This window comes from Lepus europaeus, chromosome 9, assembly GCF_033115175.1.
Source record: "Lepus europaeus isolate LE1 chromosome 9, mLepTim1.pri, whole genome shotgun sequence".
NCBI classification, from domain to species: Eukaryota; Metazoa; Chordata; class Mammalia; order Lagomorpha; family Leporidae; genus Lepus; species Lepus europaeus.
In genome coordinates this window covers 26,378,510-26,401,555 of record NC_084835.1, presented here as the reverse complement: position 1 = coordinate 26,401,555, position 23,046 = coordinate 26,378,510, and the positions used below count along the sequence as shown (strand labels likewise).

At 55.5% G+C, this 23,046-nt stretch overlaps 2 protein-coding genes across 2 annotated transcripts in view; one reads left to right on the top strand and one right to left on the bottom strand.

Moving 5' to 3' along the window:
• Positions 1–17,919, bottom strand: part of NISCH (nischarin) — a 36,183-nt gene extending 18,264 nt beyond the window's left edge. The window contains 6 exon segments of the mRNA XM_062201036.1: positions 36–131; positions 431–594; positions 1,468–1,516; positions 14,362–14,544; positions 15,753–15,836; positions 17,785–17,919. Of these exon segments, the coding sequence (XP_062057020.1) occupies positions 36–131; positions 431–594; positions 1,468–1,516; positions 14,362–14,544; positions 15,753–15,836; positions 17,785–17,880 (672 nt within the window). The 5' untranslated portion in view covers positions 17,881–17,919.
• Positions 17,920–19,551: 1,632 nt separating this feature from the next.
• TNNC1 (troponin C1, slow skeletal and cardiac type) lies at positions 19,552–22,301 on the top strand. Its single transcript, XM_062200172.1, has 6 exons — positions 19,552–19,621; positions 21,035–21,065; positions 21,298–21,444; positions 21,648–21,762; positions 21,917–22,053; positions 22,140–22,301. The coding sequence occupies exons 1-6, from the start codon at positions 19,598–19,600 to the stop codon at positions 22,169–22,171; spliced, it is 486 nt and encodes a 161-aa protein (XP_062056156.1). The 5' UTR covers positions 19,552–19,597; the 3' UTR covers positions 22,172–22,301.
• The last annotated feature ends 745 nt before the right edge of the window (positions 22,302–23,046 follow it).

Below are 23,046 nucleotides of genomic sequence, written 5' to 3'. Positions count from 1 at the left end.
CTCGGTCCTGCCTGCGCCCGGGCCCTGGGCCTTACCTCCACCTGATGCAGAGACTTGAAGATTGATAAATCAAACGGCAGCAGCTGCTCCCGAATGTTGCTGGTCCCAAAAGGTCCTTCTGTGCCAGAAACCTAAGGCCAAAGGTCTGGCTTGAATTCGGGGTGCTGTTGCAATGGCTCCCCATCCACACTCACGGGGCAGTGCTACAGCAGCTGCCGAGCCCGAAGCCTGGTCCACTTCTACTGTCCACAAACCAGGCTAGGGCCACTGGGTCACAACTGCCCCCTGGTGCCCACAACCGGAAACACAGGGCCATGAACACTTGTATTCAGGCCCTACCGTGGTTTCTGGGACACACGGCCAGCCAGTGAGCCAGCCCATGGGCCCCATGCTGGCTGTGCACCAGCTGACTGAGCTGCTGCAGCTTTACCTTAAGGTACTTAAGGCGACAGGTGAAGTCCAGGATGTGCCCAAGGTCGGTCTTGGCATCCCCACTGGCGCACGTGGGCTTTCCCTGCTGTAGCTGCTGGGTAACCGCGTAGAGCTGCAGGGGCCTGATGGCAAAGACCTCGCCAGCCCCCAGGAGCTGTTCTCCTGCAACAGCCATGCCCCCAAGAGATGAGTGTTCACCCCCAGCCCACCCTATCATGCCACCACTGCCCATCAGACTAACAGTCAACCAGCACTTCCCAAGCACTCATTATGCACACCCACCCTGTCAGGACAAAGCCAAGGCCCTGAGCACACGGGCACAGGGCAACCTGGATCCGTGAAGACAGGGAAGGGAAGGGCCGTGGGGGCTCTACAGCCAGCATGGCTACCATGAGGAGTGAGGCACATCAGAATCCAAGGCACTGAGTGGGATGAGGCTGCTAAGAGGCAGCATCCTGGGCGACAGTGCTGCACTGCAGCCGCCAAGGTGCAGACGCTGACGTCCTTCTACAAGGCCAGCACAGAACTGGCCTAGAACAGGCGGGCCCCTAAGCCAGACTGACATGCATCTGGTCCTCTCTCTCTCCAGCCACACAGCCTCAAGCGGGCGCCTGCCCTCAGTGTCGTCATGGCTGATGGGTGCTGATGGCTTGGCAGGGAAGGCAATGGGACGCGAAAGCACTCATGACCATCAGCTACTGTTCCTGGGCTGCCTGGCAGGCTCTGGAAGCCAACGTCAGCCTCTATTTGCCAGCTGAACCTTTCAGTGAGGGCAGCCCCGGTGCAGAGGGCAGCATGGCGCCCCCTCCCAGCCTGGGATGGCCACCCAACGTGGGACTTCAAGCTCCCAAGGTGAAGGACCACAGCTCCTCAGAGCAGGCACGTGGGCAGGCTGGCCTGTCCCCCAGTAGGGCTTGGGGCAACCACAGAGCCAAGTTCATCTCAGCAGGTGCGTTCTGGGCCGCCCTGAGCCTCTGGGCATCCAGCAGGGCGAAGCGCGCTGTGCCGGCATCTCAAGCGCCCGTGGCCACGTACCTTTCTCAAAGAGCTCTTCAGCCAGTGCCGCAGTGATGCCATTTATCTCCTGCAGGGGAAACAAAACCAGCAGTTACAAAGTCTTCCTTCCCTGGTCGCTAGGGTGTGTGTATGCCCCGCTCTCTGCGGCCGCAGTGCCAGCCTCTACAAAGTCATCTACAAAACTGGACAGAGGAAACCTGTAACGCAGTAAAGGCTTTGAGAGGAAATGAAACCACCCTTGATCTGGGGCTATCAGAAACGTCTCTCATGCCCAATGAAACAGACCAACGACGCAGCTCCAAGTCCGCACAGCAGGGGCAGAGGGCACCAGGGTCCGGCGGCAGCAGAGCCTGGCTATGCCGAGGGCTGGCTGGGGAGCCAGCAGCCCTCAAAACTGGCTCTGGAGGTTCCCGGAAAACGGCGGAGCAGAGGCAGCCCTGTTTCCCATCAGGTGGTGGGATGAAGGCACTGCAGGCCAGCCCCCCCTGGGCTAGCCCTTTCCCCTCTTGCATGCTTCCAAAGGTCTCAGGAACAGTGGACGTCTGGTCTCTTCCCCTCTACACTCCCAGCAGCCTCGCTCGGCTCCAGAGCCACAAGAAAGAGGTGAGAAAGGATTTCCTTTGTATTATTCCCCACCCATGATGCTTACCTTTCATTTTCAACCCCCTTTAAATATTTATTTCTTTATTTGAAAGGCAGAGTTAGAGGGAGAGGAGAGACACACAGAAGAGATCTTCCATCCTCTGGGTCACTCCCCAAACAGGTGCAATGGCCAGAGCTGGGCTGAACTGAAACTAGGAGCTTCTAGGCCGGCGCTGTGGCTCAACAGGCTAATCCTCCGCCTTGTGGCGCCGGCACACCGGGTTCTAGTCCCGGTCGGGGCACCGATCCTGTCCCGGTTGCCCCTCTTCCAGGCCAGCTCTCTGCTGTGGCCCGGGAGTGCAGTGGAGGATGGCCCAAGTGTTTGGGCTCTGCACCCCATGGGAGACCAGGAGAAGCACCTGGCTCCTGCCATCGGAACAGCGTGGTGCGCCGGCCGCAGCGCACTACCGCGGCGGCCATTAGAGGGTGAACCAACGGCAAAGGAAGACCTTTCTCTCTGTCTCTCTCTCTCTCTCACTGTCCACTCTGCCTGTCAAAAAAAAAAAATTAAAAAAAAAAAAAGAAACTAGGAGCTTCTTCTGGGTCTCCCGCGTGGGTGTGCAGGGGCCATCCTCTGCTGCTTTACCAGGTGCATTAGCAGGGAGCTGGATGGGAAGTGGGGTAGCCAGGACTTGAATCTATGCCCATATGGGATGCCAGGGCTACAGACGGTGGCTTAACCTGCTATACTGCAATGCCAGCCCCTCAACCCCCTTTATAAAAATTAACTAATTACTTTTATTTATTTGACAGAGTTCCTATCCACTGGTTCATTTCCCAAATGCCCACAAGAGCTGGGGCTGGGTCAGACTGAAGGCAGGATGGTGAATTTAATCAGGTCCCTCATGGGAGTGACAGGGACCCAAATATTGGAGCCATGCACACCTCCCAAGGTGTGCATGAGCAGGAAGCTGAAGTCGGGAGAGGAGGGTGAACTCGAACCCAAGCACTCCAAGGTGGGATGCAGAGGTGTCAACCGCTGTCTTTTTTTTTTTTTTTTTAATATTTATTTAGTTGAAAGGCAGAACACTGGGACGGGGCAGGAGTGAGGGAAGACAGGGAGAGGGAGAGAGAGATCTTCCATCCACTGGTTCGCTCCTCAAATGGCCACAAAGGCCAGGCCTGGGCCAGACCAAAGCCAGGAGCCAGGAGTTTCTTCCGGATCTCTCACATGGGTGCAAGAGTCCAAGAACTTGGGCCATCCTCCGCTGCTCTCCCAGGCTCAACACCAGGGAGCTGGATCGGAAGTGGAGCAGCCGGGACTCAACTGGTGCCATGTGGGGTGCTGGCGTTGCAAGAGGCGGCTTCACTCACTACGCCACAGCATCGGCCCCTCAACCACTGTCTTAACCACTAGGCCCATATCTGTCCTCAGGCTGCAATGCTCTGATAAAGGAGACGAGATAACGACAAGCCTTCGTTCTCCTCATCCCCTCCCAGGGGAAGCAGCTCCTGAGCCCTGCTCCATATCCGAGCACAATGAGGTGGACAGGGGCTGTGACCCTCTGACTTCACATGGCTGGACACAAGCAAAGCCCCATTCAGGCCCTCGGCCTGGGTCTCTGTGTACAAGCCAGCGGCCTCAGCACTTCGGTGCTAGGAACAGGGGCTGGCAGGGCTCCCCCCCTGCCCACAGTTGAGAATTTTACCTAATGAACAGATGGCAGCCAAGAGGCCTTGGGTAAACAGCTCCCGAGGGAAGGCTGCACGCCCCCTCCTGACTCACAGGGCCAATGCCACCACCAGGACAGGCCATGCACCTGTTTAGGGACAAGGTGTTCCCATTCCTGTTTGTCTTTCCTGTCATCTTTCATACATGGTGGTTACCGGCTGACGCACCCCCTGCAGTCGGCATGGGCCTCAGCCCTCTGCCACAGTGGCTCTCCTCACTCACAGAGGGTTTTCAGGTCTACGCTATTTAACCCATCATTCTTTTCCCTTGTGACTTCCACAGCCTCTTCCCCACTCTGAGAGTACAAAATAGTCTTCTCGGTTTTGGGGGCGCTTCATGGCGTTTTGCCGAACGTGTTTACATCTTTAATCTATCTGAAGGTCAGATTACAGGAACTGCGCCCCACCAGTCCAGCTTCCAGACTCGGAGCCTGGCAGCGGGCAGGGCACATGTGAGAACACCAAGACAGGGACAGCAGGGCTCTGAGCAGCACAAGTGGGAGGACAGACCGCGGGCGCACTCTCAAGTTCACCTCCAGTCCTTACAACCACTGAAACGCAATTCCCTGGCAGCTGTGAAGGACTGAAAATTAGGAAGAGCCTGGCCTGTTTCTCCATGCACAGTCTTGCAAACCAAGCCTTGCCTACAAATCCTCACCACAGTCCATTCGTGTGGATCTGAGAGGTTCCAAGGCTGCCGGCAGGCGCCCACTCCGTCCCAGGCAGGAGCTCCGAGGTTTCCCGGGAGTGAGCTATGCACTCGGAGGCTCTGCTCCTACAGGTCTCTCATGGGAAAGGACCCCTTGTCTCACAATCCGTGTGGAACGATTTTCACCTTCAACAGCACATTTCTTTGGGCAGCTGGGGTCAGCACAGAAAAAGAGCAGTCCCAGCGCTGGCCCTGCTAATGATAGGGCTGGAATTTCCGGAAAACAGAAAGCTAGAGAGCCAGCTAGTGAGAAAACAGAAAGACAGGGAGAGCCAAGGGCTTGTGCTCAGCAAAGAGCAGGTTTGCACTCCGTGGATTCCCAGAAGTGCACTCTGCTCTTTGGAGCACAGGAAGTACACACTGCTGCAACATTCCAGGCTGACCTTCAGCTTGGGAGGAAGACTGAACCAGAGAGGAACACAGACATGCCTCAGCCCGACCCAGAAGCTCCTGGCTCCTGGTCTGTTGTGGCCATCTGGGGAGTGAACCAGAGAATGGAAGATCAACCGCTCTCTCTCTCTTGCTCTCTCCCCCTCCCTCCTTCCTTCCCTCCCTCTCCTCTCTCTGTGTAACTCTGATTTCTTTTTTGTTTTTTGTTTTTTTTTTTTTTGACAGGCAGAGTGGATAGTGAGAGAGAGAGACAGAGAAAAATTGCAGGTGCAGGGCCCAAAGACTTGGGCCATCCTCCACTGCACTCCCGGGCCATAGCAGAGAGCTGGACTGGAAGAGGAGCAATCAGGACAGAATCCGGTGCCCCAACTGGGACTAGAACCCGGTGTGCCGGCGCTGCAAGGCGGAGGATTAGCCTGTTAAGCCACGGCACCAGCCCTTAACTCTGACTTTCAAATAAATAAATAAATAAATAAATAAATCTTTAAAAAAAAAAAAAAAAGCAATGCCTCAGTCCTCCTTGGGGTTCTCCATCTCCCTGCAGGCTCCTGAGCACAGGTGTGTAGCGTCAGGCCTCTCTGGGCCAGGAAGTGACAGGGAAGCCACAAAGACTCTCAGTCACCTGTGGCCCACCCCCCCCGCCCCCCCCGCTCTGTGCCTCATGTACCACAAATGTCTAGATCACAGTGCCTTTAAAAGAGGATGTTCTTTATATTTTAATAAAGATTTTCAGGGGCCAACGCTATGGTGTACTAGCTTAATCCTCCGCCTGTGGCACGGGCATCCCATATGGGCGCCAGTTCCAGGCCTGGCTGCTCCTCTTCTGTTCCAGCTCTCTGCTATGGCCTAGGAAAACAGCAGAAGATGTCCCAAGTCCTTGGGCCCCTGCACCCACATGGGAGACCCGTAAGAAACTCCAGGCTCCTGGCTTTGGATCGGCGCAGCTCTGGCTATTGTAGCCATTTGGGGAGTGAACCAGAGAATGGAAGACCTCTTTCTGCCTCTCTGTAACTCTGCCTTTCAAATAAATAAATAAATCTTAAAACAAATAAAATAAATTTTCAATAAAAAGACACTAATATTAGGAATGTTTAACAACCTGGGCATGGCAGGTGGTGGTCTGGTGATGGGACCAGGAGTGGTATATTAATCCCATCACCAGACCACCACCTGCCATGCCCAGGTATGCAGCCTTGAACTTCACAGACACACCAAGGACTAGTTAAGGTAAGCTCTATGACTTACATTCAAACTGAGCCTGGCTGTGCCCCAGGAGCCAATGCACCCCGAAAACACATGCCTGTACTGTCAAAATCCCAGGCCAGTCCCTCACTTTTCTGCTTGGCGCACACTCAGGTAATGTGCTTGTCAGTGGAGAGTTAATCAGAGACTCAATTATGTGTCAGTATGGTTTGGCCATACAGGCTAGGGTGGGGTGATCCCTAACTTTTATTTGATGTCAGTGATGAGATGTTCTTACAGGGGTCAAGTATATTGTCTGTGATTCATCTTGAAGCAGAAATTCCCCACTGAGGAACACAAACCTAAATGTTAGCAGGGCTCGAAGGCTATATGCTGAAATCTGTTATCATTCACAGCCTCAGTACTTGGCACTAAAATGATGGAAGGGCCGGTACTGTGGCACAGCTGATTACGCCACTGCCTGTGGCACCAGCATCCCATGTGAGTGCCAACTCAAGTCCCGGCTGCTCCACTTCTGATCCAGTTCCCCGCTAATGCACCTGGGAAAGCAGAGGAAGACGGCCCAAATGCTTGGGACCCCTGCACCCATGTGGGAGACCCAGATACAGTTCCCTGTCCTGGCTTCAGTCTGGCCCAGCCCTGGCTGCTGCAGCCACTTGGGGAGTAAAGCAGCAGATGGAAGATCTCTCTCTCTCTCTCTCTCTCTCTCTCTCTCTCCCTGTCTCCTTCTAACTCTCTCACGTAAATAAAAAAATTTTTAAAGATTTTATTTATTTATTTATTTATTTGAACATCAGAAATACAGAGAGAGAAGGACAGTTCCATCATAGCCTCTGATTTCAAACTTTGAAAAGCATCCTTGCCTCAGCCAACTGGCTTTGAAGTAAGAAAGCAATATAAATACCATCTGTCCAGAGAATTGAATGCGTCTTCTCACGGCTGGCATGTGGTGCGCCCTGGCACTGGATCCATTGCTCTTCCAAGCCCTGGACCCTCACTGCATAGTCCCCTGGAGGCCTCACATGGCCGTCCCCTACCACCTCACAATGAGGAGCCAGGGAACAGTCGATTATATGACTGATGGGTTCTAAACAGCTGGGAAGTAGCAGGGCTGGGAGAGAAAGGTCTGCAAGCCCACTGTTAAATGTCCTGCCCCAAAGCAGTGTGTTAGGATTCTTCATGGATTCCACTCATTGACTTGGAAAGCCTCTGCTCTAGGACCACAGGTCCAGGAGGGTCAGGAGGCAGCTATCTGGAAAGTTAGCACAGCACGAGACCCACACTGCAATGTGTCCTCTCACTGCCACACAGCCGACCAGAGCCCCAGGCTCCCCAGCGCAGTCGTACAGGAAGAGACGTTGGGGCTTTCTTTCTTGGTCATTAACATCTACACTGCAAAAGAACAAAGATGGACCCCGATCTCACACCATACATTGTCTTCAGAAAGTTCATAGAAATGTGTATTATGAAAAACAGCACAGATTCCAGAAATTTTTACATCAAAATAAATGTATCTTTTTTTGTATTTAATTTTGAGAGGCAGTCAGAGAGACAGAGTTCCCATCTGCTGACTCACTCCCCAAATGCCTACAACAGCCAGCGTTGGACCACACGAAAGGCAAGAGTCGGAATCATAATCCAAGAGTCCCACGTGGGCAGCAGGGACCCAACAATCTGAACCACCCCCTGCTGCCCTCCATGGTCTGCACAGGCAGAAGATCTGGCACATGAACCCAGGTGTTCCAAAATGAGATGCAGGCATCTTAACCAGGGTCTTACCCATTAGGCCAGATGCCTACTCCAAGCTTAGCTTTTAATTCAATTTTCCACAAACTTCAGAGTACTGTTATATATTAACTCAAAATGGGCAAAAGAGCCAATTCTAAGAGATAAAAATAAACTCTGGGAAGAAAATAAAGTTGTAAATTTTTGTAACAACAAAAACCCAAATGACAAAAAAAAAAAAAAAAAGATAAACTGAACTTCATGCAAATCTAAACTTTCTGTCTTCCAAAGGATACTATCAAGAAAGCAGAAAAAAAAAAAAAAAAAAAAAAAAAAAGCAAAAATATAATCCAGACTGGGAGGAATTTTCTGTGTATCACATTTTTGATAAGGGTCTAGTATCCAGAATAAATAAAGAATTCTCACAACTCAACAAGAATAGACAGGCAAACCAATTTTTACAAGGACAAAAGATATGAACGCATTTCTCCAAAGAAACACATGAAAAGCCTCAGCTTCACTAGTCATTAGGGAAATGTCAATCAAAACCACAGGGAGATAGCACTTCACACCCACGAGGACAGCTATGATTAAAACAAAAATGGACAAGAACAAGCATTAGCAAGGATGGGGGGAATCAGAACCCCTCCTCTGTGGGGACGTAAAACAGGGCACCGACACGATGAACCACCTAGCAGCTGCTCACGAAGCCCAACATGGTGACTTGAGGACACAGCCTCCACCCAGGGGTATTTACCCCACAGAAATGACAACCTGCATTCCCGCAGAAACCTACACAGCAGCTCCTCCTTGCCCATGGTTTTACTTCCACAGGTCCAGTTAACCACAGTCAACCACAGTTCAAAAATGTTAGATGGAAAACTTCAGAAATAAACAATTCCTAAGTCTTAAATTGCATGCCGCACTGAGAAGCTTGATAAGACCTCTGGCAGTCCACTGTGTCTCCCCCGGCCCAGCGCACCCAGGGCTCAGTGGCCCATCCGTCACTTAGCAGCCATCTCAGTCACCCGGTTGACTACCACAGTGCTTGTATTCAAGTTATGCTTGTTTTACCAAATAACGGCCCCAAAGCACAAGAGTGATGATGCTGGCAATTCGGAGGCACCGAAGAGAAGCTGCAAAACGCTTCCTTTAAGTGAAAATGTAGAAGTTTTTTACTTACGAAGGAAAAAAAAAAATCATAGGCCGAGGTTGCTAAAAATCTATGATAGGAATGAATCTTCGGGGCCAGTGCTGTGGCGTAGCGGATATAGCCCTGGCCTGAAGCGCCAGCATCCCATATAGGTGCCGGTTCAAGACCTGGCTGCTCCACTTCCAATCCAGCTCTCTGCTGTGGCCTGGGAAAGCAGTAGAAGATGACCCAAGCCTTTGGGCCCCTGCACCCATGTGGGAGAACAGGAAGAAGCTCCTGGCTCCTGGCTTCAGATTGGTGCACCTCTGGCCGATGTGGCCATCTGGGGAGTGAACCAGTGGATAGAAGACCTCTCTCTCTCTGCCTCTCCTTCTCTGTCTGTGCAAATCTGACTTTCAAGTAAAATAAATAAATCTTTTTTTTTTTTTTTTTAAAGAATGAATCTTCTATTTGTGATATCGTGAAGAAGAAATTCATGCCAGTGGGGTGGGCACCGCGGCGTAGTGCGTGAAGCCGCCACCTGCAGTGCCAGCATCCCATGTGGGCGCTGGTTTGAATCCTGGCTGCTCCACTTTCAATCCAGCTCTCTGCCATGGCCTGGGAAAGCAGTAGAAGATGGTCAAAGTCCTTGGGCCCCTGCACCCTCGTGGGAGACCTGGAAGAAGCTCCTGGCTCCTGGCTTCAGATCAGCACAGCTCCGGCCGTTGCAGCCATTTGGGGAGTGAACCAGCAGATAGAAGACCTCTCACTCTGCCTCTGCCTCTCTGTAGCTCTGCCTTTCAAATAAATAAATTAATTAAAAAAAAAAAAAGAAATTAATGCTATCTTTGGTGTTGCACCTCATATTGCAACAGGTATAGCCACAGGGTGTGGCAAGTGTTTACTTAAGATGGAAAAGGTGTTAAATGTGTACACTGAGTGTATAGGGGAAACCAGTGTACACAGGGCTCGGGAAAACCCACGGTTTCAGGTATCCTCTGAGCGTCTGGGAACACAACCCCACAAAAGAGGGGGTTCATGGAACAAACACTCACAGCAGCATTATTCATAATGGCCACAACAGGAAGGCACCCAGAAGTCCGTCAGCTGCCAAACGGATAAACACGATGTGGTACAGCACTCCCTCTGATCCCCAGGGAATACACCGCGACCCCACGGGTGCCTAATGACGCACAGGACTGACCTACTACATATTCCATGGTATTCCCTATATACACATACCTATGATAAAGCTTAATGTAGCAGTTAGGCACAGTGAGAGGATGAAACGAATAATAAACTGGAACAATTCTAACACTATACTGTAATGAAACTTACATGCGGGGCGGACCTTGAGGCACACTGGGACACTGGCATCCCATAGTAGGGTGCTCTGAAGCCGGTATCAGTAAAATAAGGGGTACTGGGACACAAGCACTGTGACAATCAATGAGATGGCTGTGGGGGCCGGGAAGCGATACCTGTATGCGTGGATGCCCTCACTACCTGGATGACTCATACCTCGGGCAGGACACCACAGATCTCACGGTCCCAGGAGAATACCCAATTGAAACCTTGCCACTGCTTTAGACTGTGGGTGACTGGAGCTGCAGCTAAGAGGGGACCACCACACGGCATGTCCAAACAACACAGAGCCACTCAGTCATGAAGGGCTGGGTTCATGCTCTAACATGAACGGACATGGGAAACAAGATGTTCAATGAAAGAAGGCCGTCACGAAAGGCCACATGGTGTATGTGTCCAATTATGCGACACGTGCACAACAGGCAGTCTACACCGCAGAGAGTGGATTCGTGACTGCCAGGGGACTGTGCACGGCGAGGGATGCTAACGGGCACCGGGCCCCTCTCCGGGGAGACTGCAGTTAAGGTAGCGATGATGGTGCTAAACTCTGTGAGTGCACAAAAACTACTGAACTTAACGTCTTACTTTTAAAAATTATGTATTAATTTTTATTTATTTGAAGGGCAGAAAGGCAGGGCAAGAAAAAGATTTCCACCTGCTGGTTCACTCGCCCATTGCCTGCAACAGCTGAGGCTAGGCCAGGCCAAAGCCAGGACACAGAAACTTCATCTGGGTGTCCCACATGGGAGTGCTGGAGTCATCGCCTGCTGCCTCCCAGGGTGCACATTCAGCAGGAAGTTAGAACCAGGACTTCAACCTAGGCACTTTGACAGGGGAGGCAGGTGCCCCAAGCGGTGTCTTAACCACTCTCCCAAATGCCTGCTCCTAAACTGTATACTTTAGTGTATATATATATATATATATGACAGGCAAAGTGGACAGTGAGAGATAGAGAGACAGAGAGAAAGGTCTTCCTTTGCCGTTGGTTCACCCTCCAATGGCCGCTGCGGCCTGCACGCTGCGGCCAGCGCACCACGCTGATCCGATGGCAGGAGCCAGGTGCTTCTCCTGGTCTCCCATGGGGTGCAGGGCCCAAGCACTTGGGCCATCCTCCACTGCACTCCCGGGCCATAGCAGAGAGCTGGCCTGGAAGAGGGGCATCCGGGACAGAATCTGGCGCCCCGACCGGGACTAGAACCCGGTGTGCCGGCGCCGCAAGGCAGAGGATTAGCCTACTGAGCCACGGCGCAGGCTTACTTTAGTATACTTTAACACCATGGATTTTATTGTAACTAAATTAATTATGGTACCTCAATTAAAAAAAAAAATCCATACGTTGCCAAATAGGGTTCTCAGGGTCCACTCTGTTCAACGCCAGCAACCCAAGAGATGGGACCACAATTCCTGAGAGGACAATGCTAGTACAAAGGTTAAGAGAAGTGTTCTGCAGAGCGCTCCCAGCCTGCAGAACAGACTGACCAATCCTTCAGGGCCTGTTTGCTCAAACTCAAATGGAGATCTAACCGAGGGGTTCTTAACCAGGGGTGACTTTGGTCCAAGGGAACATTTGGCAACGTCTGGAGAGAGCTCGTTGCTATGACTTAGGTGGGAAAGTGCTACTGGCATCCCGAGGGCACAGGCCAGGGATGCTGCTGCAGGATACACAGCACTGCCCCTCACAGCAAAGAATTATCCAGTCCAAAATGTCTCCGCGCCATAGCTGAGAAACACTAGCTTAATCTAATGGGTCTGCTGTTTTTTTAAATACCTGAATTTATATAACCTAGGGACTTGTGTGATAACAGTCATTTCAAGTACCCCTAACTGTTCCAACTACGAGAGGATGTCTCAAACCAGACCCACAGTTCTAGACAGGCCTCAGGCAAACCTGTCTCAGAACAGCACACCAGGCCTTCCCATGCTCAAACCCGAGGCAGCCAGCCAGACGCTCCCCCGAGGGAGGCGCAGGTCTTCACCAATGGAATTCACTTCCAAAGGACTGCTTATCAAGTTTCATCCTTAAATGGCTAATCAAAGCCTTCTTCAATTCTACTATTTCTTAAAATATTAACTAGTAATTTTTATCTGAAAGATTCACATAACAAATGCAAATTTTTTCTCGTATAAGGAAAAAAAAAAAAAAAACCGTGAAAGTGTTAACCACAGGCATTCCTGGTATACGCTAAATAAAATCCAAGCGAATATATATATATATATATATCCCATCTGTAAACCCCACTCTTCTCCCCAAGGCTGGCACTGTCACCGAACCTCCGAACTCTGCTTAGCACTCCCAGAAAGGTCCATCCATCGCATTCTGAAACCACTTCAAGAACGCTGCATTTTAAACATGGCTGGGCTTTTAAAACCATGACTCACAGGTCCCTTCCTGAAACCCAAGACCGAAAAGGGAATGGATTCTCTGCTATCTTCATCACAGAAAGGAAAACAAATACCAATTATCTGAAAATCTCCCACCCAGAGAAAACTGTTCCTACCATTTTTAGAATTATTATTTCTTTTCATCTACTTCAAAGGCAAGGTAAGAGGAAGACAAAGATTTTCATCTGCCGGTTCACTCCCAAATGCCCACAGCAGCCAGTGCTGGGCCAGGGAGAAACCAGGAACCTTGACTCCAGCTGGGTCTCCCAGCCGGGTGGCAGGGGTCCGAGCACCTAAGCCAGCACTGCTACCTCCCAGGATGTATTAGCAGGAAGCTGGATCAGAGCAGAACAGCCAGGACTAAACCAGTATTCCACTGAGGTGGCTTAGTCCAAGTATCCCAAGTGGTGGCTTAGTCCTTAAGCACAAAGTCCACCCCATTCCTACCATGTTGATGTATAACCTTCTAGAATTCTCCATATAAACTTTTTTACCCATACAAACTTTTCCTTTTTAAAAATGAGACCAAAGTCTACATATTACTGTACAACCTGCTCTCTTCCTGTCACAGACTCCTTCTCTCTGCAGCTATCCTGTCATTTTTTCCCAGCAGCACAATACCCAGCTGCACGGCTTTGGGGCATCTGGTTCTCTAACCCCCAGCTGTACTTCTAGCTACAGTCCTGGAATGCTTACCTCTGTTTACATATGCTTTCTGTATCTGCCTGCTTCTTCCTTAGAATAAACTCTGAGAATTGAAACTGTTAGGGCTTTAAACATTTTGGTTTAAAACTGTCCTTCCTGGGGCCCGTGCTGTGGCACAGCAGGTTAATGCCCTGGCTTGAAGTGCAAGCATTTCATATGGGGACCAGTTTGAGACTCAGCCTCTCCACTTCCAATCCAGCTCTCTGTTATGGCCTGGGAAAGCAATAAAAGATGGCCCAAGTGCTTGGGCCCTGCACCCACATAGGAGATCCGGAAGAAACTCCTGGCTCCTGGCTTTGGATCAGCACAGCTCCAGCCGTTTTGGCCAACTGGGGAGTGAAGCCTCGGATAGAAGACATCTCTCTCTCTCTGCCTCTCCTTCTCTCTCTGTAACTCTTTCAAATAAATAATTCTTAAAAAAAAAAAAAAGAAAGAAAAGAAAAGAAAAACCTGTCCTTCCTGAAGTGTGACAACTCATTCGGTCACCAACCCCCCATGACTGTTCTGCTCCCCAGAAAGTAGCGTGGGGCTCACTGCCACCCAGTCTCCCACCAGGGGAAGGTGTCTCCCTCAGCTTCAGCACCCAGATGATGCCCCCCAAGATGGTAATATTCCGCCACGACACACTCTTAACTAGTCTCGAGCTATGCACCAACAACTCAACAGCGGTCCCTGCAGGTGTCAGCTCTTCCTGCTGTGTCCTCACCCACGGGGACGGAAACCAAGCTGGCTGACACACCCACAGGCCACTTTTGCTACACACAATGTTTTACGGTGGGGGAAAACTTCTATGTGGCCACTGTCAGCCGAATTTAACGCAAATCTGTCCACAAACATTGCTTCTGCCCACACTCCATGCCTAACCAGGGTGCCGCTCCTCCACCTCCCAACCTCATTGTCCCACTCCAGCCACCTCTCTTCGAAATGGAGGCCCACACTGGTTTGCTGCTTAGGGTTCTGGCAAAGGTGCAACCGGAGGGGAACTCACGTAGAACTGAAAATGCAGGAAGTGGGCCAGCACCCTGGGGGCCACAGCAGGGAAGGCAGCCAGGAGCGTCTGCAGGTACACCTCCAGATCCTTCTCCCGTTTCTCCACCAAGCTCCGTGAGTTCTTCCCAATTATCTTCTTGGGCGGAAGCAGATTCTTATCAATCTTTCTCTCCGTGACAAGCTGTAAGAAAACACAAGCACATCAGAGACCAAGAGTCCCTGCCCACGTAAGCCCAAGGCGCAGAGCTGGAGGAGAGGTGCTTGTCAGGACTTCTACTGCCTTCCTGGCACCAGTGCCACAATTAGGGATCCAACCAGCACACCCAGGGTCTGGCCTCTTCAAATCCACTTGGTGTGGGACGCACCAACACAATTCCAAATGAGTAACTCCATATGGGGACTCTGCAAACAACAGAAAAGTTACACGTCTGGGCCAGCGCCACGGCTCAATAGGCTAATCCACCTATTGTGCAGCGCCGGCACACCAGGTTCTAGTCCTGGTCGGGGCGCCAGATTCTGTCCCGGATGCCCCTCTTTCAGGCCAGCTCTCTGCTGTGGCCAGGGAGTGCAGTGGAGGATGGCCCAAGTGCTTGGGCCCTGCACCCCATGGGAGACCAGGAGAAGCACCTGGCTCCTGGCTTCAGATCAGCAAGATGCGCCGGCCGCAGCGGCCATTGGAGGGTGAACCAACGGCAAAGGAAAATCTTTCTCTCTGTCTCTCTCTCTCTCACTGTCCACTCTGCCTGTCAAAAAAAAATAAAATAAAATAAAAAGAAAGTACAAGCTGTGGACCAGCTACAATTAACTGGAACAAGTTCAAACCTGTCCCTATCCCACTGAGGGCTGACAATCTTTTTTTCTTTTTTCTTTTTTAAAGATTGATTTATTTATTTGAAAGGCAGAGTTATAGAGAGAAAGAGAAACAAAGATCTTCCATCTGCTGGTTCACCCCTCCCCACCAAATGGTGCAACAGACAGGGCTGAGCCAGGCTGAAGTCAGGAGCCAGGGGCCCAAGCACTCGGACCATCTTCCACCGCTTTTCCAGGTGCATTAGCAAGGAGCTGGATCGGAAGCAAAGCAGCCGGGACCCAAACTGGCGCCCATACGGGATGCCGATGCTGCAGGTGGCAGCTCCATCTTCTGTGCCACAAGGCCGGCCCCAGGACTGGCGATCTTAAAGCTGAAATTCAGATATGCGCCTTGCAGACTGTCTCACGCTCGGGCTGAGCTCCTGGGGCCCACCAGTTCCTTTCACAATTACATTAATAGGCTGCTTTAGCAAAGAAGTAAACTACAGGCAAGCAGCCTATTTTGCCTTAAAACTCATGTGTGGCGTAACAGGAACTTGGCCCCAGCGCCCCAAGTGGAGACACAGGCTCACAGGTTACCTTTTCATGCAGATCATGGAAGTCGCTGTAGCGGTGCTTGACCGTCCACTCGTGGCCGCCATCAGTGACCTGGATGATGTAAACCTAAAAGGGGAAAGCAACAGCGCTAGTGGCCGGGGGATCCAGCCCACAGCAGGCCCCTTCCCCCACAGCGATGACTCCAGGGCCCTCAGAGAGCACCCTGCCCCTAAATGTCCAAAATGAGAGACTGTCCTTGTCCAGCGGCCTCCGCATTTGACCCTTGTTGAGCAGGGCATCCCTCTCTCAGACCCCCTGAGGCGGGGAAGCTCAGGGGATGGGCCTGTGGCTCCATCCATCAGTGAGGACTGGAAACGTGACTCTATAACAAGCCACCTCTCTGGTTTGCCTTCTGCTCCCAGCTAATTCAAACTCCAGCCTTAGCTGCACAGGCACGCAGAGCAGGGCCATGACCAGCAAGATCAGTCTCTCTGCCATATCTCTTTCCAGGTGCCCTGTCTACATCCTGGAAGCAAATCCTTTCCCAACTTTTTCAACTGGTTCGTGGCTATGATTTCTGCTGCTGAGGAGGAATCAAGGGACCAGGAAGCTTACGGGGGAGGCAGTGGCCGGCAATGGAGCTCTAACAGGCAGCAATGTGGCTTTCCATTTGGCAAGACCTGGGTTCAAACCCTGGCTCTGCCATGTCCTGGCTGTGGCGTATGCATCACTTATGTAGGTGACTAGGAGCCTAAGTTCTGAGCTCAGTTTCTCCCTCTTAAACTCTGGCAGGTTTAAGAAGCAAGGAAGTTTCTCATACAAAATGCTGTCAACAGGGCAGACATCATCCTAATGTCCAACGAGGCAAACCCAGGGACAGATAATGATGGGGCGGGACCCTCACTTCCCCCTCCACACACTGAGGGGCTCAGCCCGAGATACGGAGACCACCTCATGCTGACTGCAGCCCACAGAGGAGAGACAGCCGGTCGGGACAGTCAGTCCTTACCCCTCGCCTAGCTGGGCCCCAGTCCAAGTTTCCTGCCCCTCTTAGCTACAAGCAGGGAACTGAGAGAAGAGTCACTTCAGCTTAAGCCCATGGCTCCAGGACCCGCCCCAGTGTCTCTTCCCATCCCAGCCCCCAAAGGAGAAAGAGCCAGAGCAAAAGCCACCAGGGAGGGGCCTTAGAAGGTGGACCGAGAGGGTGGGCACAGGGGCAGGGTCAAAGCCCCCCACCTTCCAGGAACAAAGCACAAGACAGGAGGTGCTCACTGCACCCCAACCCAGGGCCGCTTTTTGCCAGGTACCCCACCAGGCTCATGGCTTGGCACCCACCCTCCCCTACTCCACAGTCAGAAATCAAGCCCCCTTTCTGTCCTGTCTCCCCTATGGCTTAGAACTATGTGCCAGGGCTTGCTGCCTGCCCACCTCCGCCTACAGCCAAAGCCACGGGGTGATCCTCCGGTTTCTGGATCCGCGTTTCAGTTCCGAGACCACCCCCCATTTCCCCATGGCTGGCCTCCACCCCTCTCAGCTCCACCAGACCCCCGGGTCCCCTGTATACCTGTATACCCCTCACTTCTCAGAGCGCATCTCTGCCGCCATCCCAGCCACCCCCACAAGCCCCGCCCCCTCTCCGCCCCCGCCGGCAGGGCCCTGGTCCTTAACCCCGACTGCATCCATCACGGATCTTCCCCCACACCCCCTTCCCTCTCGGGCCCCCTGTCAAGGCTCCCCCCGTCCACGGCTACCACCCCTCCAGGCCGGGAGGATCTAGAGGGGGTCCGCATCACCTGGACAGCCCCTCCCTCCCCAGAGCCCCTTTATTCCCAGGTCCTGCCCAACCCAAGTCTCCTTTTCGGGTCGCATACCCCTTTCCGGAACCCTCCCTGCGGACCTGCAGAACCCAGACCCCTCCCCACATTTCCTATCCCAGGCGCGTCTCCTCAGAACCGCCAACGCTCCACCCCCTCCAGCCGGCCGCGGGACCCCGACCCCTCCTCATCCCTCCTCAACACCCAGACTCGGCTGCCACCCCCGGTGCGGGTGCCCGGTGCCCGCGCCCCCAGCACACCGTATACGTATCCACGAGCTCGGAGCCCACGACGCGCGCTTCCTTGGCCGGCTCGGCCTCCCGCTCGGGCCCGAAGCCGCCCGCCGAAGCCGCCATGTTCGGGGCTCTGCCGCCACAGCCGCCCGGCGCAGACTGGCAGCAGCGGGGGGCGGGGTCAGCGTCCCACCGCCCCCCGGCCCCCGCCGCCCCCCGCCCCCGCCGCGCGCTGCGCCGCCATCTTGGCCCCGCTGCTGTCTCAGCCTTCGCCCCGCCCCTCGCGCGCAGCGGACGGTAGCCGCTGGCGGCGCGCATGCGCACCCCGCGGGACCCGCTCGCGCCCGGCGTCTGTGTTTGCGTGGCGCCGCGGCGGCGCAACAGCACGCAGAGCGAGGCGCCCCAGCCCCGGAGAAGGGAGGCTGGAGGGCTTGTGGCCTTCTGGGCTGCTGTTCCGCCCGGCTCAGTTTCTTTCTCCGGAAAAGAGGGCAGTCGTAGCGCATCCCCAGGCTGTCAGGCTCAGGCCCCGCCTGGCAGGAGACGGGAGCTGGGCCCGAGACTCGGCCAGTCCCAAACCTCTCCAGGCTTGGCCATCTGCTGACCCTGGGCCCCTGGAGAACTGAGCGAGCCCAGCACGCAGTAGTCTGCCAGCCAGGGAGTTTATCCGGCGGGAGCTCCGCAGGGGTGGGGGCCGAATCCGGAGAGGAGCTGGCATGCTGGGTGGAGGGAAGGGGACGGGCTGGCCGCTGTGCGTGAAACCCCCGGGTGGTGTCCTGCCTGAGCGCAAGATGGGGGGAGACGGGCTGGCCCTGGCCCCCCGGGCAGGTGCCACGGTGCTGCCCAGGGGCAAGGAAGCCCTGACCCGGTGGAAGACCCAGCTGCAGGTGAAGGCACTGGGAGGGGGGCGGTTTCCAGGGGTGGTATCTGACTGAGTGCAGCTGGCTGAAGCCCGGGGCAAACTGGAGGCCTGGGCCGTGGCCTCTCTGGCACTTCCAGCTGAAGGGCTCCGGATTACCCGGTCCTTCACCGGTGCCATGGCACCGTGCCTTGGCATTTGGCATCTCTCCGCAAGGCCCTACACCCCCGTGCTGTCCTTGCCCCTCACTTGGGGAGGGTTCGCTTAAGGCAAGGGCTGCCAAGACTGCCGAATCTTGGCCAAGTCAGCACTCCTCCAGGGCCTCGGCAGTGTGCATCCCCACGACTGGGTGGTGGAAGGTTGAGCTGCTGCGTGCAGGCGTGGCCTAGGGCCTCTACCTCCCCCCATTCATTCAAGAAACCTGTCTAGGGTGGCAGGGCGGGGTAAGCCACTGCTTCCAAGGCTGGCGTCCCGTCCCAGACTGCAGTTCGAGTCCGGACTGCTCCGCTTCTGATCCAGCTTCCTGCTGATGCGCCTGGGAAGGCAGCAAACCATGGCTCAAGGACTTAGACCCCTGCCACCCACGTAGGAGACCAGGTTGGAGTTCCCGGCTCCCGGATTCATCCTGGCCCAGATTTGGCTGTTGTTGGGAGAGTGCTCCAGCCAATGGAACCAGCCCTCTTTCTCTCTCTCTTCTGTTATTCTGCCTTTCAAATAAAATATCTTTAAAAAAGCATCTTTTCTAGGGAGTCTTATGTGTGGTGTGAGGGGCAGAGGGCTGCTCCTTGCAGGCCTGCATCTGCTCCCTGCCCTAGGGAAAGGACACAGAGAGGCTGGCCAGCCCGAGCTCCCCAGGACGGGGAGGGGGCGGAGGACGCTGCACGCCGAGGTGGGCTGGGCCGGGCTGGGAATGCAGAGCAGGGCTATTTAAGCCGAGGCCCAGGGCTGCTGGCAACCCCAGCAGCCGTCCTGTGAACTGACAGCATGGATGACATCTACAAAGCCGCGGTGAGGGGACAGCTGGGCAGGGCTGGGGTGGGGGAGCCGCTGGGAACTTAGCCCAGAATGGGGGCCGGGGGACCCGCGGTAAAGTGGTGGGGGCCCAGGAGAGGGCCCACATAAACATGCGTCTTCAAAGGGACGGTGGGGCTGGCATTTGGGGGTGGGGGGCTCAGCCGAGTGGAGCTGGCAGGGTGAGCGGAGGGGGCTGGAGCCTCTGCCTTCAAGCCCCCTGTTTCCCGTGCCTGTAGGCTGTGTCCCCATCTTGGCCACATCCCTGCATTATGTCTCTGCATCTCTCAGCTCCCCCGGAGCTGCCTCTCTGAGTCTCTGTGGCTGTCTCCTGTCTCCCGGCCCTCCCTGCCCCTCGCAGCCTGTCACACGCACCCTTGCAGTGCCCCTCCAACTCCCACTTCCTAGCTGCCTGGAACTTGGCGGGGGTCGTGAGGAGCAGGCTGCAAGACCCGAGTCCTGGGCTAGGGAAGGGGCTTGGAAGCTCAAGGCAGGGAAGGACTAGGTGTGCGTGCAGGAGAGGTGGGGCAGGGAACGTGGGAGCCAACGATGAGGGGGGCCCAGCCCACGGGTAAACTCAGGGCTCAGTGGTTTAGCTGGGGACGAGGGTGAGGGAACAAGGGCTGGAGCATGGTCACCCCAAGTGCCTGCACCCTGCTGGGGTCACTGAGGGGCTTCAGGCCCTGTTCCATCCCGGGGGGGTGACCTCTGCCCCAGGGACAAGCACATGGGAGCCCAGGCGCTGTCCCCAGGGGAACCCTCCCTCAGCCCCTCGAATGCGGCCCCACTCCTGGGCAGGGAAGGGCTATGGCTGGCTGTGGGGGTGTGCCCACCCACCCCCACCGGGGGGCAGTGGAGGCAGCCCTCCGCCCAGTGCCCATACAAGGCCTGGCGGGGCTGGGGACTAATTTTGGCTCCCTAGGCGACAGCAGTAGGCCAGGGGGCCAGATAACGCTGCCCCACCCCCCGGCATGCCAAAGTCCCAGAACAATCACCAGGTTTAACTTTGTCCCCCGTTAAAAATAGCCCAGTGGTCACCCTGGTCAGGTTACAGAGGGTGGCCTTGCCCATCCCCACCCGAGTTTTATTGTCCCAGCCTGAGGGACAGCTGTCCTGCAGGCCACCAGCTTGGGTTTCATTAGGGAGGCTGAAAGGGCGTGAGTGGTCACTGGCTATTGTTACCCCGGGTCACCTTGGCCCTGGAAGGGGTGCCCACCTGTCACCCTGGCCCCGAGCCCAGCCTCAGTGAGGCCAGCTGTGTCACCTCAGGGCTTTGGGACAGGAAGGGAGGGCTGGGGTCTCTTAGTGGCCTGGCTCCTGGCTCCCACCTTCCCACCTGTGGGGCAGGTTGCTTCCCTTGAAAGCAGCCAAGGCCTGAGTCTGTGTCCTGAGAGCCCTTTTCCTCCCTAGGTAGAGCAGCTGACAGAAGAGCAGAAAAATGGTGAGTGTCCCCTGCTGCACTTCTGGGGACAGCAGGCCCAGGCTGGGGGAGTACCAGGAGAGAGGGCCCAGCTGGAGGCCAGAAGCTGGGGTCCCCCTGGCTGGGACCTCAGCGGTCTCAGAGGGAAGGAGGCAGCCTGGCAGATGCCCTCAGAGGGATCTGGCCCTCTGGGGCCCTGGCTGCTGAGCTACGCTGCTCTCCCCCTGCCCCCGGCCCCACCTTGTTGATGCAGAGTTCAAGGCGGCCTTCGACATCTTCGTGCTGGGCGCGGAGGATGGCTGCATCAGCACCAAGGAGCTGGGCAAGGTGATGAGGATGCTGGGCCAGAACCCCACGCCCGAGGAGCTGCAGGAGATGATCGACGAGGTGGACGAGGACGGTGAGCCCCCGCCGGCCCGTCTCGCTGGGGTCAGGCCTGGCTCTGTCTAGCCAGCGGCTGTTTAGCCTGTCTGAACCTCAGTCGTCTCGCCCATCAAATGGGATACTGACCACGCTCGCCTCCAAGAGGCGGTGTGAGGGTGCAGGGAGAACGTGGGGTTCGTGTCCAGGCCGCTGCCTCACGGCATGCCGCCCGCACCACAGGCAGCGGCACGGTGGACTTCGACGAGTTCCTGGTCATGATGGTCCGCTGTATGAAGGACGACAGCAAAGGGAAATCCGAGGAGGAGCTGTCTGACCTCTTCCGCATGTTTGACAAGTGAGCGCGCTGCTCTTGACCTCTGAGCCTGCCACCCTGACCGGGCAGAACTGGGGAAGCGGGCAGCCTCCGATCTGAGGTCCAGGGACCCCGTGTGAGGGGGGTGGGGGTGCCTCCGGCCCTCCCCACAAGTGCAGCCCCGGCTCCCCCTCAGAAACGCTGACGGCTACATCGACCTGGACGAGCTGAAGATCATGCTGCAGGCCACGGGCGAGACCATCACGGAGGACGACATCGAGGAGCTCATGAAGGACGGCGACAAGAACAACGACGGCCGCATCGACTACGACGGTGAGTGGGGGCCGAGCCCTGCCACCGTGCCCTGCCCGTGCCCTGCCCGGCGCCCCGCTCACTGCCTCCTGGCCCTCTCTCCACAGAGTTCCTGGAATTCATGAAGGGTGTGGAATAGACCCAGCCTTCACCGGGAGCCGCCCAGGTGCTCCGACCCCGGTGGTGCCGGGGCGGGGCCGTGAGGGTCAGCCCCCCTCGCCCCACCCTGGATCCCTCCCCGGGTGTGAATAAAGCCTTGCCCCCCAGTGGCCTGCCTGACTCTGCCCTCTCCTGGCGCCGGGCGCCCGCGCCCTTCCTGGGGTCTGCGCCCGCAGGAAGCCTTGGAGTCAGGGCCTGTGACCACGCTCCACGCTCTGCACGCTGCTTTCTAAGGCTGAAGGGATGCATTCGCACAAGCTTCTGGCACACAGCTGTGGTCAGGGCAGGTGGCAGCCCAGGGCTTCTCTCCTTGAAGGGAGCCGGCAGTGCAGTGCCTGGCTGCACCCAAGGTGCCCCTCGGCAGCCTCTCAGCTCTGCCTGCGGGGGAGCTGGCCCTGTGGGACCCAGCAGGCCCTGGCTCCGGCCCACAGCAACATCAGCTCCTGGGGACCGAGGGGCGTCGAGTCGGCCCTGCTTCCCCTCGTCCGTTTCACAGGCGGGACCCCAGGGACCTCCAGAGGTGCCGGGACCGTGCAGGACACCCCGGGAGTTTGAAGAAGGGTGAAGCTGCCTGGCTGGGGCTCTGTGCGATGGGCCGGTTCCTGTGACTCTTAGAGGCTGGCTGCGGGCAGGGGGCCTCTGAGCTCAGTGCAGGTTCCCCAGGCCAGAGTGGCGCCAGCACGGAGGGGCTCGCCCTGGGAGGCGGTGGGGGCTGCAGGGAAGCCGAGGTGTCAGCGGTGGCGCTCCCAGGAGGGGCAGCTGCCACCGGCACCCAGGCTCCACCAGAATGCCCACAGCTGTCCCAGCCTCTGCACCTGTGCCTCCGCCCAGGCAATTCCCCACACAGGCCTGGCA

Coding starts and splice junctions, on each gene's coding strand:
- TNNC1 (XM_062200172.1), top strand. CDS start 19,598: ATGGATGACATCTACAAAGCCGCG. Junction 21,445..21,647: donor CGACGAGGTGGACGAGGACG/GTGAGCCCCCGC, acceptor CCCGCACCACAG/GCAGCGGCACGGTGGACTTC. Junction 21,763..21,916: donor CTCTTCCGCATGTTTGACAA/GTGAGCGCGCTG, acceptor GCTCCCCCTCAG/AAACGCTGACGGCTACATCG.